At 38.8% G+C, this 17,535-nt stretch overlaps 1 protein-coding gene across 5 annotated transcripts in view; it reads left to right on the top strand.

Moving 5' to 3' along the window:
* The first annotated feature begins 996 nt into the window (after positions 1–996).
* HMGN3 (high mobility group nucleosomal binding domain 3) overlaps positions 997–17,535 on the top strand; it is a 31,288-nt gene continuing 14,749 nt past the window's right edge. The window contains exon 1 of one of the 5 annotated variants that reach the window (XM_023755193.1): positions 997–1,212. In XM_023755193.1, coding sequence (XP_023610961.1) covers positions 1,198–1,212 — 15 coding nt within the window. In that variant the 5' untranslated portion in view covers positions 997–1,197. The remainder of the gene's footprint in view (positions 1,213–17,535) is intronic. The other 4 variants (XM_014457226.2, XM_014457225.2, XM_006090363.3 and 1 more) reach the window with 4 other exon arrangements.

Here is a 17,535-nt window from a genome sequence, read left to right on the forward strand (position 1 = left end):
ATGTAGTATCCTTTTAAATGTTGTTGGGTTTGATATACTAAAGTTTTTGTTCAAGATTTTTATGTCTGTGTTTATAAAGGATATTGGTCTTAGCTCTCTTTTCTTTTTAAGAAAGAAATGGCCATGCAGTGGCTTTTGGTATCAGGGTAAAACTGATCTCATAAAATAAATTTGGAAGTGTTTTTGTAATGCCCATTTAATGCCTAGCAGATCTTTGAGATCAAACATCAAACTATGCATATTTAAATCATGTATATGAAAATACATGCTTCAAATATAAAAGAATCTGTTATGACCTTGTTCATTCTTCTTTAAATTTCCATGACCAATATATCCTATTCATTTTCAAGCCTCGTTTGAAATAGCCTGGATTAGTGAGTGATTTATCATCACAGATTTTTTTAAATTGTTGACAGTATTTCAGATGTCCCCCATTTTCTCCCACCTTGTCCCCTTCCACCCAGCCCCCGCCCCTCCCCAGGCCTTCACCACACTACTGTCTGTGCCCATGGGCTATGCATATACGTTCTTGTAATCACAGATTTTAGGAAATAAGAGCTAAACAATTTTAGAGGTTAATGTCACTAGATATCTAGAGGCGAAACCAAGACCCTTCGAGATTGCCAGACTTCCAGAACAGAGCACCTTCCCACACTTAAAGGTCTCCATCATATAACATTCCTTACAAGCCTTTATGAGTCGTAAACGTATAATGTGTCTGCTGTGTATATACTTACATTAAAAAGTTAATGTGTCCATCCTTAATAGTTTTCCTCCCTAGGAAGGTCCGCCCACACTGGCACAGTCCAAAGAGGGAGCAGCAAAACAATGAAACTCCAGGATCCTGTGGCTTGGGGTTTACTAGTAGAACTGGGCATGCTCAGTCGCCAGGCAGATTTTTTCCCGTGAATTGGAAACTACAACAGCGCCTACTGAGCGCGCAGAGGTGGGCGTGCCCTCGTGGAATTTAGAACGTTGTCGCAGCCAATGGGGCCTCGCGGCCAGCTGCCGGCGCTTCCCATTGGAGGAGCGGGGAGGCCAGCGAGTAGAGGGCCCCCTGAGGGAGCAGTGGAGGTGCAGGTCGGAGAGGCCGTGCCCCGCGCGTGAGCAGCAGCAGCGGCGGCGGCAACATCCAGCGGCGGCACCAGCAGTTCCAGCCCGTGGCTTTACTTTTTAAGCTGCACGAACATAGTCATTATGCCGAAGAGAAAGGTAAGTCGTACAAAAAAAAAAAAAAAGATTTCAAAGGCCTTCAAATTGTGCTTCCAGCAAACCTTGTCATTGCCATGGCTTGCGCGGAATGCGCCCGGTGCTAAGTCGGCGATTGCGAATCTCTTCGCTCCCTACGCGTGTTTTCAGATGCTTGTTGTGGACATGGCTCTCCCTCCGCCCGTCCCCATCGGTCTCGGAATGTTACTTTCTGTCCGGCGACGCGGTTTCCCCTCTTTTTGAACTCATTCTCTGCGGAATGGTTTCCATTCTCCTGCAAGAAGCAAACGCGGTTTACCTTCCCCTTTCCAGGAGGGGAGTCTCCTCTGCAAACTGCCCGGTTGTAGTTCGTGTGGCGGAAAAGCGGCGGGAGGGGGGAACGAGGACGCGCACGAGGAGATGGAAAAGATAAGTCGGGCAGATGTTGGGGCTCTTCCCAAGGGGGCCGTGCCCGCGGCGGGTGCGCCGCGAGGGCTCCTGCGGCTCCGGCAGAGGGAAAGCCATGTTTAAAATAGCGCTCACCCCCCTGCTCGCTCCGCGGCAGACCCGTATGTACCAACTCCGGTGTCAATCAGGGCCGGGGACGCCGAGGCGGGGCCGCAGTTCGCGGAGAGCGCGGCGGAGTTGGCGCCGTGCACACGGGCGGCGCCTGGCCCCGGGTCACCCACCGTGGCCGCCAAGGGCAGAGGCCACCCCAGTCCGTCCCGAGACCCAATCCCACCGTCGGGGAAGGCGGGGTCCGCCCTCTCCAGCCCCCCTCCGTGCGCAGAGGGAACTGGGGTCACCCTGGTCTCATCCGCTGCTTGCGGACTATTATGTCCCCTTCCGCGCGGGCACCGGACACCAAGTATCTCGCACGCGGACGTCTCTTTCTCCCGGAGTCCGCGCTGCGACTTGTCATTGTCCCGGGGAGGGATGGGAAGGCGTCCCTCCGCCCGGAGAAAACAGGTGTGTGGCGGCTTTGCGCCCTCCCACTGCCTGCGCCCATGTTCCCGACAGTGGCCGCCAGTGAGGGTACTACCTTTGAAGCATAATTACAAATAATATCCTGTTTGATCCGTTAAAGACTGTGGACTGATTTGTGTGTTTAAGTGAATGCATTCCTTAAAAATATTGAAGTTAAAAAAATACAGCAGCTTTTGCATTATCTGTCCTTATTGAAAATTTGATGAAAACTTGTCTCTACTCCTTTTTAAAAAAACATTAATTAAACCAGTTTTTTAAAAAAATAATCTTAGTTTATTTTGCACATACTCTGTGCCTCTTACTGTGAGAATATTTGACTTGCATTATCTATCTCATTTAATCCTCAAACACCTTGAGGAGTGTTATCACCATGGTACTGGGTATTAGAAACTTGAAGTACCCACTGTCGCACCAACCAATAGCTAGTACCAAAGATTTAATTAGATTCTGTAGGTCCAAATTTCTTACCTTCAGACATTATTTACTCATTCTCTTCATTTAGTGCTGGGTGGGTCTAGAGGAATTTAGGAAATCCAAGATACTTCAAGCCTAAGAAGATGGATGGCTTGTTGAGAGTGCCAATACTTGAGATTCATTATTTGAACTTAATTTTTATGAAAGTATTTTGTTCCAGCCCTGTTGTATTAAAATAAGGATATTAAAATGATTCACCATTTTCAGCATTTCATCTGAGCTTTAATGACAAGGCTTGAAATTCTAGTAGAGTCAAAGGAACTACTCATCAAGAAATGGGCTACAGGGTTAGTTGGTGCCATTTCCTTTCCTTAGAATTATTAACAAATTTAGATGAACAGTAGGTTAGATGTGCACAAACCTTTTATGTTTAATGGACCCTGACATGGTAGAATCCTTGTTGTTCAAGAGCCAGAGTTGGTGAAACCATTACTTTTTCTTTCCCTCATTGTCCACCTCTCTTAAGGAAATAGAAGGAAGGGAAAGAAAAACAGTAGAGGATCTGGCTTTTGATTATTGTTTTATTTCTCTGGAAGGCAGCGAACCCCTTGAAGAAGCTAGCCAGGCATTCTGGGACTAGGGACAGACCTCTGTACAGGCACCTGTGTATCTTCCTTCAGGACATCAAAGTGTTCTTCAGAGATGACAAACTTCTCCTTGATTAGTAGAAAGGTCTTCATTTGCACCTAAAGCTCAAAGACCTGGAGAGGAGCAGCCACAAATTAAACATGGCTACTTGGCCATTCCATCCATCAGTTCAACTTTATAGCTGCCTCATGGAATCCTGGAGTTCACTGGAATGTATATTGGAAGCCATTGTCATTAGGTAAAGCCTGCCTAGATGCAAAGAAAAGAACTGGACATAATCCGTCCATAGCTTTTGGAGATCTGTAAAGCTGGAGTAACTGTCAAAACATTTACATACTCAGTGTTGTTGTTTTTACTAAAGGACTGCCTGTTCTACATTATAATAAGTTTTAAAAGTGCCCTCACAATACTTTGCCATCTTGACCTCTTTTTTAACCTGTTCGCAGAAATCAAGAAAAATTATTTAATGAGCACATGTTTAGGCTTCTGCAGAATAAGAAGAGGCATAAACCATCTGGAATAAAAGTATAATAAAATTTAACAATAATAGAAAATCATCTGGAGTCCTTGCACTGCTTTAATGCCATGGGGATGCACAGGTTGTTCTCATGGAACTTATATTTAATTCAATGAGGTGACGAGAGTGGCAGAATCAAAACAATTGAATAATATTAAGCCTATATGTATGTTCTAGAATATGTAGTATAGATTCTAAAAGGTGTAGGATAGAAAAGGAAAGAAGGTTGAATTTGGGCTGGTCTTGAAAATGTGGGTAGAACTCATATACAAAGAAAAAAACAGTCATTCTCTGTTATCAGGCATTTGAATGCCTCTTCAGATTGTAACTTGATAAGGCCTCAGTCACACAACTCAAAGCCCATAATATCTACATTAATGTAAAACATTCTTACATTTCTTTTTTTAATTAAATATATTTTTATTGATTTCAGAGAAGAAGGGAGAGGAAGAGGGAGAGATAGAAACATCAATGATCAGAGAGAATCATAAACTGGCTGCCTCCTGCACATCCCACACTGGGGATCGTGCCTGCAAACCAGGCATATGCCCTGACTTAACCGGGAATCAAACTGTGACCTCATGGTTCATAGGTTGACACTCAACCACTGAGCCATGCCAGCCGGGCCTTACATTTCTTAATCATATATTTATTTTATCTGTATCTTTGCATGTGATGACTACATTAAACCAATTGGCTTTTTATTATTCCTGTAGTATTTTTTTTTAAGTAGTACATCACTCGACAGTGAAGAGTTCTTCAGTTACATTAAATCTCTTTCTGAGTTTGTGAGATTTAAGTAAAATTGACTTTCCCATATATTTATTACCTAATGGGTGGTGGCTCAATGGGTTACTACTCATTACTAGTGAGTGGAATGGCAGGGAAAATGACAATATTCGTGGACTAAGGTGGTGGTGGGATAGTGTGTGACTGAGTTCTAGACTGTTCTGGTCAGATGTCCATGAATGTCTGCAGTGGTCACGTTATTTGGTTATGATCTGATGTTAAGAGTATCAGCCAGGCAGGCCTAGAGTCCTGGCATAATTAGCAATAGCAAACACATTTTCACATCCTTCTTTTTTCCCCCCCAGTTCCTCATTGCTAGAATTATTAGAAACTAGAGGCCCAGTGCATGAAATTCGTGCATGGAAGGGAGGGTCCCTCAGCCCGGCCTGTGCCCTCTTGCAGTCTGGGATTACTCTGGGGATGTCTGCCTGCCGGTTTTCTTCTGTCTGTTTTTAATATGTTCTCTGCCTTTCTTTTTTTGTTTTGTTTTGTTTTTTGTAGTTTCCCTCTAATGCACCCAGGTATTAATTTTCTTTTTCCTCGCAGTCCTCGCAGTCTGGGACCCCTTTGGGGGAGTAGCAGTGCACCAAGTGGCAGGCGGCCAGGAAGGAGCCTAAACTGGTGCTGGGCACCAGGCCACTCGCGCTCATCCTGGCCCATTGCACCTGCCACCGCCACTTGGTAGTACTGTCTCGGAGTCAGGACGGCTCCTGTCACCGCAGCTGCGCTCACCAGCCATGGGCCCAGCTTCTGGCTGAGTGGCACTCCCCCTATGGGAGCTCACTGACCACCAGGGAGCAGTTCCTACATTGAGTGTCTGCTCCCCGGTGGTCAGTGAGCATCATAGCAGCCAATCGTTCTGGTTGTTCTGCCGTAATAGTCACTTAGGCTTTTATATATATAGATGTCTAGTGTATCACATCAGAAATTCTGTCATGAGAAGATTTTCCATGAATTTGGGATGTAAACACTAGTGTTTCTTTATACTTAAATAAAGGGTTAAGGGGATGGGAGGAAGGCTGTCTGCCTCCTGTTTTGAAATATGAAATTAGGTTTGTTTTTCTTAAAATGGAAAGGCTCAGTAGTGCTGGGCTTGGCACAGGGGATGCTTAACTAATAATACTCAAGATTCCTGATTAATCTTTCATAATAATACCACAGGTTATAACACCAGAGACAGATATAAATGAAAATACAGATACATTTGACTATATGAAAAGGAATATTTTGATATGGCAAAAGAAGAACTGTTAAAATTTAAAAACCTATGAAAAACTGGGGGAATTATTTGTACCAGATATCACTGAAAAAAAGTTTGCTATTTTATTTTATTTTTAATAAAAAAATTTTATTACATTTATTAGAGTGACATTGGTTAATATGATCATACAGGTTTCAGGTGTGAGTTTCTATGTTACAAGATCTGTATATTGCACTGTGTGCCACCACCCAAAGTCAAATCTTCTCCCGTCACCATATAGTAGGGCCCTTTTATTCTCCATTCCCTTCCCTCTGGCACCACCACACTGCTGTTTGTGTTCACGAGTTTCAGTTTTATATCCCACATATGAGTGAAATCATATAGTTTTGAGTTTTTTCTGACTGACTTATTTCACTTAGCAAAATATTCTTGAGGTCCATCCATGTTATTGTAAATGGCAGTATTTCATCCTTTCTTATGGCTGAGTAGTATTTCATTGTGTATATGTACCACATCTTTATCCAGTCCTCTATCACAGGACACTTGTGTTGTTTCCATGTCTTGGCCACCATGACTAATGGTGCAGTGAACATAGGGGTGCATATATCTTTGCAAATACATGTTTTTGAGTTTTTCGAGTATTTACCCAGGAGAGGGATTGCTGGGTTGTATGGTAGCTCTATTCTTAATTTTTTGAGGAATCACCAGACTGTTTTCCATGGTGGTTGTACCAGTCTACAGTCCCACCAGCAGTGAATGAAAGTTCCCTTTTCTCCACAACCTCTACAACATTTGTTATTACTTGTCTTGTTGATAATAGCCACTCTAACAGGGGTGAGGTGGTATCTCATTGTAGTTTTGATTTTCATTTCTCTAATTGCTAGTGAGGTTGAACATCTTTTCATATATTGTACATCTATTGGCTGTTCATATGTCTTCTTGGGAGAGGTGTCTGTTCAGGTTCTCTGCCCATTTTTTTATTGGGTTATTTGTTTGGTGAGTTTTATGAGTTCTTTATATATTTTGGAAATTAATTATTTGTCAGAGCTACTGTTTGTAAATATCATCTCCCATTTGGTTGGCCGCCTGTTGTCAGTTTCTTTTGCTGTGCAGAGACTTTTTAGTTTGATAGTCTCAAATGTCCTTATGGAAAAGATGTATATTCTTATAAGAAAATAACAGGCTCAAATAGATGAAGATGTTTAGTTGTACTATAAATCAAAGAAATGTATATTATTAAGAATAATGAGATGCAGTTTTTAAAAAAGATTGAAAGTACCACTGCCCATGGCTGAGTGAAATTGACACTCCATGCAACTCTCAAGCAATGTGTTTGGGAATATAATTTCCTTTAAAAAAAATTTATCCAGCCAGTTGAACATCAAACTATGAACCAAGAGTTTATTCCTGGTCAGGACACATGCCAGATTGCCTACTCGATCCCCAGTGGAGGCGTGCAGGAGGCAGCCGATCGATCAATGATTCTCTTCTCCCTCATCATTGATGTTTCTATCTCTCCTTCTCCATTCCTCTCTGAAATCAATAAAAAAAATATTTTTAAAGAAACTTTATTGAGCTATGATCTACTTACCATAAAGTTCAGTCATCTTTTCAGAGTATACAGATCAATGATTTTTAATAAATTTATAGAGTTGTATAACATTACCATAATTCAGTTTTAAACCATTTCTATCACTCCAAAAAAAGTCTCTTATGTTGTTTGCAGCCAGTCCTTATTCCCACCCCAGTCCCAGGCAACCACTAATCTACTCTCCTTAAGGTTGCCTTTTCTGGAAATTTTATATAAAAGGAATCAAACAACATGTAGTCTTTTGTGTATGGTTTCTTTCATTCAGCATGTTTTTTAATTATAGCACATATAAATATTCATTCTTTTTTATTGCCCAATAATACTCCATTGGGTGGATTTACTACTTTTTGTTTATCTTTTCACAGTTTGATAGACATTTGGATTACTTCTATATAAGTGTTTCATGGACATGTTTTCATTTCTCTAGGGAAGTTTTCAAAAGGTAGAAATGGTGGTACCATGAAAGTGTCTTTAACATTTAAGAAACTTCTGCACTATTTTCCAAAGTGATTGTACCATCAGTGCATGAGAGTTCAAGCTTCTCTACATCCTTGCTCATACCTGGTATTGTTAGTATTTTTGCTAGAGCCATTCTGATTAATGTAATTTAGATTTCCTATAATAACTAATGATAATGAACATCTTTTCCTGTGCTTACTAGCACAGTGTATATCTTAGGTGAAATGTCTATACAGATATTTTGCCCATTTTTGAATTGTATTGCTTATGTTACTATTGAGTTGTATGAATTCTTTATATTTTCTGGATGCAAGTCCTTTATCAGATGTATGATTTATAGATATTTTCTTCCAGTCTGTGTCTTTAAAAAAAACCCCTGTCTTAATGATATATTTTAAAGAACAGAGTTTTAAATCTTTGCCTAATCCAAGGCCATAGGTATTTTCTTCTAGATTTTTTATCTCATATTTAGGTCTATGATCTATTTTGAGTTAATATTGGATATAGTGTGAGATAAAGGTTTAAATTTTTTTTGACATGTGGATATCCGTTTGGGCCAACACCAATTGTTGAAAAGATAATTCTTTCCCACTGGCTTGCCTAGGTACCTTTGTTGAAAATCAATTTATCATGATTGTAAAGGTTTATTTCTGGGCTCTAGGTGGTGTTCCATTCTCTCCATGTCTATTCTTACATTAATACCACATTATCTGGGTTTTATAGTAAGATCTGAAATCTAATAATGTCAATTCTCCACTTTGTTCTTCTTTTTCAAAACTGTTTTGGCTATTATGTCCTTCACATTTCCATATAAATTTTAGGAGCAGCATGTAAATTTCTACAGAAATGCCTGTTGTGATTTTGATGGGAATTTAATTACATTTATAAATTAATTGGAGAGAATTGCCATCTTAGCTATATTGAGTTTCCTGGTCTGAATATGAAAGGGTCTGACCGATAGTATGCCATCCATAAGTGCTTACTGAATTTGAGTTAATATTGATATGGAGCCTATATTTGAGTAAAGACTCCCAAGGACTCCTTTGTTCATTTTGTTTATTTACTAGATGCCCGGTGCATGGATTTGTGCACCGGTGGGGCCCCTCAGCCTGCCCTGCGCCCTCTCTCAATCCAGGACCCCTCGGGGGGTGTAGCAGTGCACGAGGCAGCAGGTGGCCAGGGAGGAGCCCAAGCCTGAGCCGGGCACTGCTCCTGCTCATCCAGGCCCCGCTGTGTCTGCTGCTGCCGCAGCTTGGTAGTGCTGCCACAGAGGCAGCCGCCACACTGCCCTCGCCAGCCATGATCCCGGCTTCTGGCTGAGCAGCGCTTCCACTGTGGGAATGCACTGACCACCGGGGGCAGCTCCTGCATTGAGCATCTGGCCCCTGGTGGTCAGTGCACATCATAGCAACCGGTTGACCGGTCGTTCAGTCATTTGGTCATTCAGTCACTTAGGCTTTTGTATATATAGATTCACTCACTCCATGTTAAATATACATTTCTTGAGCATCATCTTTATGCAAGCACTTCAGGAAAGTTATTATTGTTTTTATCAATCCTTTTAAAGTAAATGAATAAATGCCCTGTTTTAAGGATCTTTCAGTCTGACAGGGTAGGTTATATACATATGCAAGTATTTATAATTCATGACAAGAAGTGATAATAAGCCACAAGAAAAGCTATGAGCTATGGAGCATTTCAAGGATTGGCCAGAATACATGTCCAAAGGGAAAAAAACAAAAAACTGACAAAAGTTGTTTGGTTTAAATGGTTGGGGGTTATAGCTTCTTTTTTTTTATTCTTAAGAGGATGAGTGCTAGTTTGTTACTACAGGTGATCTGTCATTGGTCTTTCTATGAAGTATTGCTTTCTTTGCTGTATGAGGAAGTTAAATTCAATGCCTGTTAGTACAGTTGAGATTGGATTGTGAACAGTAGCCATCCTTCTCATTAGTAGAGATTCAGTGACTTCTTGATCCCTATGCCTTTCTGTTAATGACCTTCTTGTGTTTTAAAGGTGGTTGTCTGGGACCACGTTTCTAAGTTGGCTCACCTTATTTGATTGATTACCTAATTTTGAATTAACTTTGTAATCCTAATTCCACTTTAGCATGAAGTCTTTGATGGCTCTGATCTTTTTTATCCCCATAGCTCCTAGCATAGGTACTGTAACTGTTTGTTGAATGAGTACATGAATGAATGGTTTTCAATAAGTATAAATATAATTATACTTAAGTATAAATTTAATTATTTCATATACTTGTTCGTAAGATTGTCCAATTTGGTCTGGCTTTACAGTTTACTAGATATATGATTTAGGGCAGGTTACTTCTTCCTAAGCTTCTAAGTTCCTAAATCTCTAAGACTCAGTTTCCTCATCTATAAAACCAGAATAGAATTATCTTCTACCTCATTGGGTTGTTGGAGGAATTAAATGACATAGTGAATGCAGAGTTCTTAGCACAGTACCTGGCACATGTAAAACAGTAGAGATATTCGTTATGGGATAATGATATTTTTAATTATTAAGAGAACTACTGTGAAATAATAGGCTTGTAGGAAGCACCAACCTTCTATTTTGTAGGAGAACAAATGGCACACACAGTGGATAGGGTGTAAGCATCTCACCCTGGATGTCTAATTTACTGCAATTATAGGAGTAAATGTTCAGCAACCAAATGAAAATGTAGTACTTTTGAAAGAACATAAGCTTTAATCTGGTTCATTTTCTTGCAGAAAAGAAATGTGTTTAAAAATATCTTCACATAACATTAAAATTCCCTTAGCAAATCAGTTATCAAGTGATCCTCTTCTCTTATATTTTCCTCCTAAAACATTGCTTTTGTTTACACCAAAATTAAATGTATTCCACTTTTCTTCAGGGTACAATTTGGAAATGGTGATTGAAATAAATATCATTTAAATTGACTGCTTTCATAGTACCTAGTATGTTGAAATATGAGGTTAGTCTCCTGAGTAATTTAAAATTCAGTGTTGAAGATAACAAACCAAATCAAAATGTTGAATTCTTTTTTCACTGGCTGCTTATTTATTGTACATTTCATTTTCTTCTCAGAAAAATTCAGTCAAATCACGTATTCCTAGTCAGGATTTTTATAGAATCTAATATTCGTATATCTGTGGACATGTCCAGAAACAGCCATTTAAATATGCTCAAGGCAAATGCATATTAAGTCGCCCATAAAGTAAATGATATGCATATTCACAAGTAAAGAATAGAGAAAACAACTTTAAATTTCAAAATTGGTTCTGAAATTTAATATTTGAAGAGAAATGAACATCAGTAACAACATATAAATATATTTTTTACTATTAAAATTTAAATAGCTACCATTTATTGAATGCCTGTATGTGCCAGTCCTGAGCTATGGGCTTGATATACATTAGGCACCTTAGTTTTAATAAAAAAATATGTGAAGTTATAAAAATATATGTGGGAAGTATTAAGGTATAATTTCATATAACTTCATTTTACTCTCACAACAGTTCTGAGGTTGTCCTCGTCTCACAGATAATGATATGACAGTCACAATAAATAACAGTTAGGTAGCTTTCTATAGCACAGGCACTGTTCTGAGCACTTTGCTTTAATGCACTGAATCCTCCCAGGAAGGTGTGTACTCTTCACACTGCCATTTTGCAGAAGGCCCCTGTGCTGGGGAATGGCCGAGCTGGGATTGTGGGCCAGGCAGCATGGCTCCAGAGCCTGTGCTCTTAACCACTGAGCCCTCGGTCTTTCTCATACACAGTAAGAATATTAGGATTTAGTGAGATTGAGGCATTTTCCCTGGGTCACACAGCTAGGAAGTGATAGAATCAGGAATTCTAACCCAGCCTTCTTTTACTCAGGAATTTTGCTCTTAACCATTCCATAATACTTCTCATAAATATTTATTTCTTTTTTAAAAATATTTTTAATTGATTTAGAGAGGAAGGGAGAGGGAGAGAGAGATAGAAACATCAATGATGAGAAGGAATCATTGATCAGCTGCCTCCTGCATGCCCCCTACTGGGAATCGAACCCAAAACCCAGGCATGTGCCTGGAGTCAAACCCGGGACCCTTCAGTCCGCAGGCGGACACTCTATCCGCTGAGCCAAATTGGCTAGGGCAAAAAAATGTTTTAATAGAAAACTATAGTACACCTGTTATCAGACTCTAGTTTTATTCATTTTCTTGGAATGTTTTTTTTAATCTACCTGTAAGCCAGAGGATCACCACAATAGACCATGTATGGACAACCTTCATGCTTGTTGCATGGGCCACTCACCACACACCCAAGGGCATCATCAAAGACAGGCAAAGTGCAAACCAGAAAACTCCATCAGGTTGAAACTGCTATTCTCATCCCACTATCTATAGATGCTTTGTACTCAAATCTAAATATTTCTCAATTGACTGCTCTCCAAACTCAGAAATTGAGTTTATAATTTACTCTATTAACCTTTGTTTTTCTTTTGTTTCCATAGAAATTTCTCTTATTAAATTACCTGATTGCTCACATGGTTACAGGCTTAATCTAGGTGGAAGCTCACCTGCAACACCAAACATCAATGATGAGAGAGAAATGAAATGAAATATCCTCATGTTCATCCTGTCCTAGGTAATCATGAGTATATGCGATTGCTAATACATCATATTGTGCGATGTACATAATAGAAGAAATTGAAACCCAATTACCCATTATTCCCAAAAATTTAAACTGACTTAGAAGTGTAAAACCTGAATCTGATTATAACCTAGTTGATGTATTTAAATCTTGGCTCCTGGGAATCTTTGCTCTGGGAAATTTTTCACTCCTTGCCTATTATTCTCCTCATAGTTATCCTATTAACCTCCCTAGCAATTGTATCCTTGCAAGACTTTTAAATTCCTTTCAGCAGCCACTCAAACATCAAGTGATTTCCAGCAAGATTAGACAACTCAAAGAATTCATTGATCCAACCACACGTGAGATATGAGACCGTATAGAATGCAGGCTTCTGACCTCAGTCAGGTGTTTCCTCCATAAGCTCATCCCATACAAAACCACAACACATGGAAAAAGATAACTCTCATGAAAGAGGCAACTCATAACAAAGAGTTGTGTAAAATATTTTGAGTTAGCCCTAACTGGTTTGGCTCAGTGGCTAGAGCGTCGGCCTGCGGACTCAAGGGTCCCAGGTTCGATTCCAGTCAAGGGCATGTACCCTGGCTGCGGGCACATCCCCAGTTGGGGGCGTGCAGGAGGCAGCTGATCGATGTTTCTCGCTCGTCGATGTTTCTAACTCTCTATCCCTCTCCCTTCCTCTCTGTAAAAAATCAATAAAACACATTTAAAAAAATATTTTGAGTTATTTATTTCATATTAACAATATACTCCCATTATTGAATTATGCATATTTATGCTAATAAAATTTCACTGAACCTAGTTGAATATGGCTTTTTCTTTACTTTCAATTATCTTTTAAAACGTGAGATATTTTTCCTAAAAGTATCCCTCAGAAAAGAGAGAGCTGCTGTTTATTTCCATTCATCCAAAGTCTTTTAAAGCAAAATTATTACCCAGTTACTTTTTTTTTAAATATATATTTTATTGATTTTTTACAGAGAGGAAGGGAGAGAGATAGAGAGTTAGAAACATCGATCAGCTGCCTCCTGCACATCTTCTACTAGGGATGTGCCCGCAACCAAGGTACATGCCCTTGACCGGAATCGAACCAGGGACCCTTCAGACCGCAGGCCGACGCTCTATCCACTGAGCCAAACCGGTTTCGGCATTACCCAGTTACTTTTATCATAAACAACAAAATATTACTTTGGGAAGACACAAGGCTGATACGACTTCAAAGTACAATTTGGGTTTATAGAAGTTGATGAAATCAATTGACATAAGCAAAGGAGGAAGTAGCAAACATTTAGCATTTGTTTGATTATTACTCCTCTGCATATGATCTCTCAATTCCAGTATTGGATTTTTAAAGATTTATTTTAAAAAGCAGTATCGTGGAGGAAGAAGGGGGTAAGAGATCAACCAAAGGACTTGTATGCATGCATATAAGTATAACCCATGGACACAGACAGTAGGGGGTGAGGGCAAATGCTCGGGGGTTGGGAACGACAGGGGAAAGGTCAATAGGGAAAAAAGGAGACATATGTAATACTTTAAACAATAAAGAATTTTTTTTAAAAAAGCAGTATAGTATTGGAAGGTCCCAAAATTCACTTTTAGGATGAATGAAAAACAGCCATACTAATGTAAAACAAGGATACTGATGGCTTTGAATAAAACTTTTAGTGTCTATTTCATGTATTATAGGAATATTTGAATTTAAGGGAAGTGTTATTTGAAAAACCTGACAAGATTTTATGGACAATGTAGAGGGAAATTAACATTGCTTTATTCAAGTAGTTGAATTATGTGTTAATTTTAACAGACATGTTTCAGTCTTCTCTGGATTGGTTATTTGGATTTTTTGTCCTAGAATGGTTGTCCTTTGCTAACCAGCTCACTTTTTTCTCCAGCCTTGCATTTGTAATAAAAATTGTAAATTAACTCTAAAAGAAATTTCAAATAATAATTTTTAAAATATTAGCCAACAAATTAAAGACAAATCACCTCCAAGTAATACATTCCCAGGTTAAAAGAAGTGATCATTGGTTATATCTACTCCCAGCTTTTCCATATTAGCATGGATAACCCAGTTGTTGAGACTGGATTTGTTCTATGGCTGCTGGCAAATGGTTATAATAATGCAACTAATTCACTTAAGTTATAAAGCAATAGCTTCTGTCACTAAAAATTTAGAAGTAAAACTCTGAGAGCCTATACTTACCAGGAAAGACTTTGGGGAACTTTAATATCAGGTCCAGCACACGTTGCTGAGAATCCTGAACTCTCCTCTTTCTTGTGTGAGAATGAGAAACATGGCACCAGGGGTACTAGACTCACACTTCCCAGCTTCCTGCCACACCCTCAGTATATCTTCCTCTGCAAACCCACAGGCTATTGCCATGTGGAAGTGTTCCCGAGTAACTATTGAAAGGATTTTCTCATCTTCTCTGATCCCTTCCTGAGTTTGGAGGGAGAAAATTGGGCTCATGACCCCCACAGTGCCCTCTATAAAGTGGTATCTGCTGTTTATTGAAAGAGAAGCTCAGCATTTGGGTAATTTTTCCTGCTGATTCCATATGGATGATCTATAGCAGGGGTGGGGAACGTCCGGCCCAAGGGCCATATAAGGCCCGTGAAATCATTTGGGCTAGCCCTGCCAATGCATTAGGGGTGAGTTAATTCAATGTTTGACCAAATATAGCAGGCTAATTTTTAAGTTGATAATTTTGAATGGCCCACAACTGATGTTATAAATATCCAAATGGCCCTTGGCAGAAAAAAAGATTCCCCACCCCTAGTCTATAGAATAAAAATTCCAAAGTTCTTTTCTTGCTTTCCTGATAAGGACTGCTGGTCCTGTTGTAGTCTTAAGGAAAATATAGTTGTGTCCCCTTCAGTACACTACAGTGCCCTCAGATGCAGGACCCAGGCATCTCTGTGTAATGAAAGAAAGGGTACAGTACCATTGGCCAGCTGCTGAAGGAATCCATGCGCTCTCTGCCCCACTCTCCTCCCACACTAGTGCGAGAGGGAGAGTTTTGAATCAGTGTTCAGAGGCTTCTAGTATTGCCCGACTCCAGTTCCTTCAGATCAGCACAGATGAAGCGATTATGAATTACGTGTCTTGAACAGAAAAAGAAGAGGCAGTGTATGAACCAGATTTATAAGCTATTGAAAAAACACAGAATATGCTATGAGTAAACCCAGTCATGGAATTTGTAGTAGAGAATAGATGTGGCACTGTTAAACTGGGCTTTACTTCTCGCCCAGTCCCCACAATATTGGTAATATTGTTTGAAAAAAATTAATACAGAAAAATCCAGGAAATAATATAATATTCCCATTTACCCACTGCTCAGAGTTTACAAAGTTGACTTATTTTTTTAGCATATTTGGTTCAGATATTTGTAATAAATAAAATGTTACCAATAAAGTTCAAGTTTGAAACACCCTTGTTTCCCTTCTCTTGTCAGCCTCCCTAGAGACAACCATTATGAATTTGGTGTGTATCCTTTCAGTCCATGATTTTATGGATTTATGATATATATTATATATGACATATACAAATCCATAATATTGATTTGTTCATGTTTTAAAATTTGTGAAAGTGGAATCACTTTCTTCTTTTATTCCTTCTGTCACTTGACATTGTAATGATTTAGTATAACTTGCTTAGTTATATTGTGATTTTTAATGTATTTGGACCTTTTCTAATGACTTATTTTGTGGTTTCTATTTATCATGTATTTTTCCTTGCTTTGTTTTTTTCTTCCTTGCCTTTTATTTGTAAAATTTGCTTATTTTCACTTCTCTTGACTTGTAAGTTTATAGATCCTATTTCTTGTCTTAAAAATGTTAATGACTGTCTTTAAATTTTATTTTAACAAAGCCTAAAATTGTTCTGTCTTTATTGCCCTTGAGAACAAAACCAAGACCTTTGACTTCTGATCTATTCTACTCTCCTCTTTTGTGGTGATTATTGTTTAGAACTGTGCTGTCCATTATGGTAGCCAGTAGCTTTATGAGGCTATTAACCACATAAAAAAAAATAAGCTCAGTTTTTAAAACTTAATTTTTAATCTATTTAAATTTAAAAAACTGATATTAGATTCAGTTATTGGAAATTGTAATATGTTTGAAACAACCTGGATATGTAAAATCACTATAAACTTTATGAACTTTAAATACATAAATAGGTGTTCCTGGTGAAAACTTAGCACTTGAATGAAGATGTGTTATGAGTATAAAATACATGTCAGATTTTGAAGATTTAGTACAGAAAAGTTTGTGTAATATTTCAAAATTTGTATATTGATTACACATTGAAGTGATAAAATTTTAGATATATTTAGTTAAATAAAATATTATTGAATTAATTTCATCTACTTTTTATTTTTTCAATGTGGCTATTAGAAAATTCAGAATTATATATTTCTATAGGACAGCACTGATCTAGGATTTCTACTGAAACTTTTAAGCTGATGTCCTGACCTGCATTCGTAACACAGTACCACACTAATCCCTGGGTAAAGATCAGTTGGGTTGTTCCTGACTGTAAATTTGTTACCTGCTTGTTAGTACAGTGGTTCTCAACCTTCCTAATGCCGCAACCCTTTAATATAGTTCCTCATGTTGTGGTGACCCCCAACCATAAAATTATTTTCGTTGCTACTTCATAACTGTAATTTTGCTACTGTTATGAATCGTAATGTAAATATCTGATATGCAGGATGTATTTTCATTGTTACAAATTGAACATAATTAAAGCATAGTGATTAATCACAAAAACAATATGTAATTATATATGTGTTTTCCGATGGTCTTAAGTGACCCCTGTGAAAGGGTCGTTCGACCCCCAAAGGGGTCGCGACCCACAGGTTGAGAACCGCTGTGTGAGTAGAAAGCACTTGTGGAGAGATTGCCAGAGAAACCAGCTTTGCCTAGAGTTGTAGTTCTTATGTTCATTCATCTGAAGGCATTAATATTTTCAATTACACCTGTTTTTTTTAATGTGGCATCTTTTCAAGTTTCTCTTTTTCAGTAACTTACATCCAATTCAAACATTATTAGGTCAGTGTTTAGAGAGTGATCTCTCAGTCACATTGCTGTCACTAATCTGCTTAGAAAA

The sequence above is a fragment of the Myotis lucifugus genome, unplaced genomic scaffold (assembly GCF_000147115.1).
Source record: "Myotis lucifugus unplaced genomic scaffold, Myoluc2.0 scaffold_71, whole genome shotgun sequence".
NCBI lineage: Eukaryota > Metazoa > Chordata > Mammalia > Chiroptera > Vespertilionidae > Myotis > Myotis lucifugus.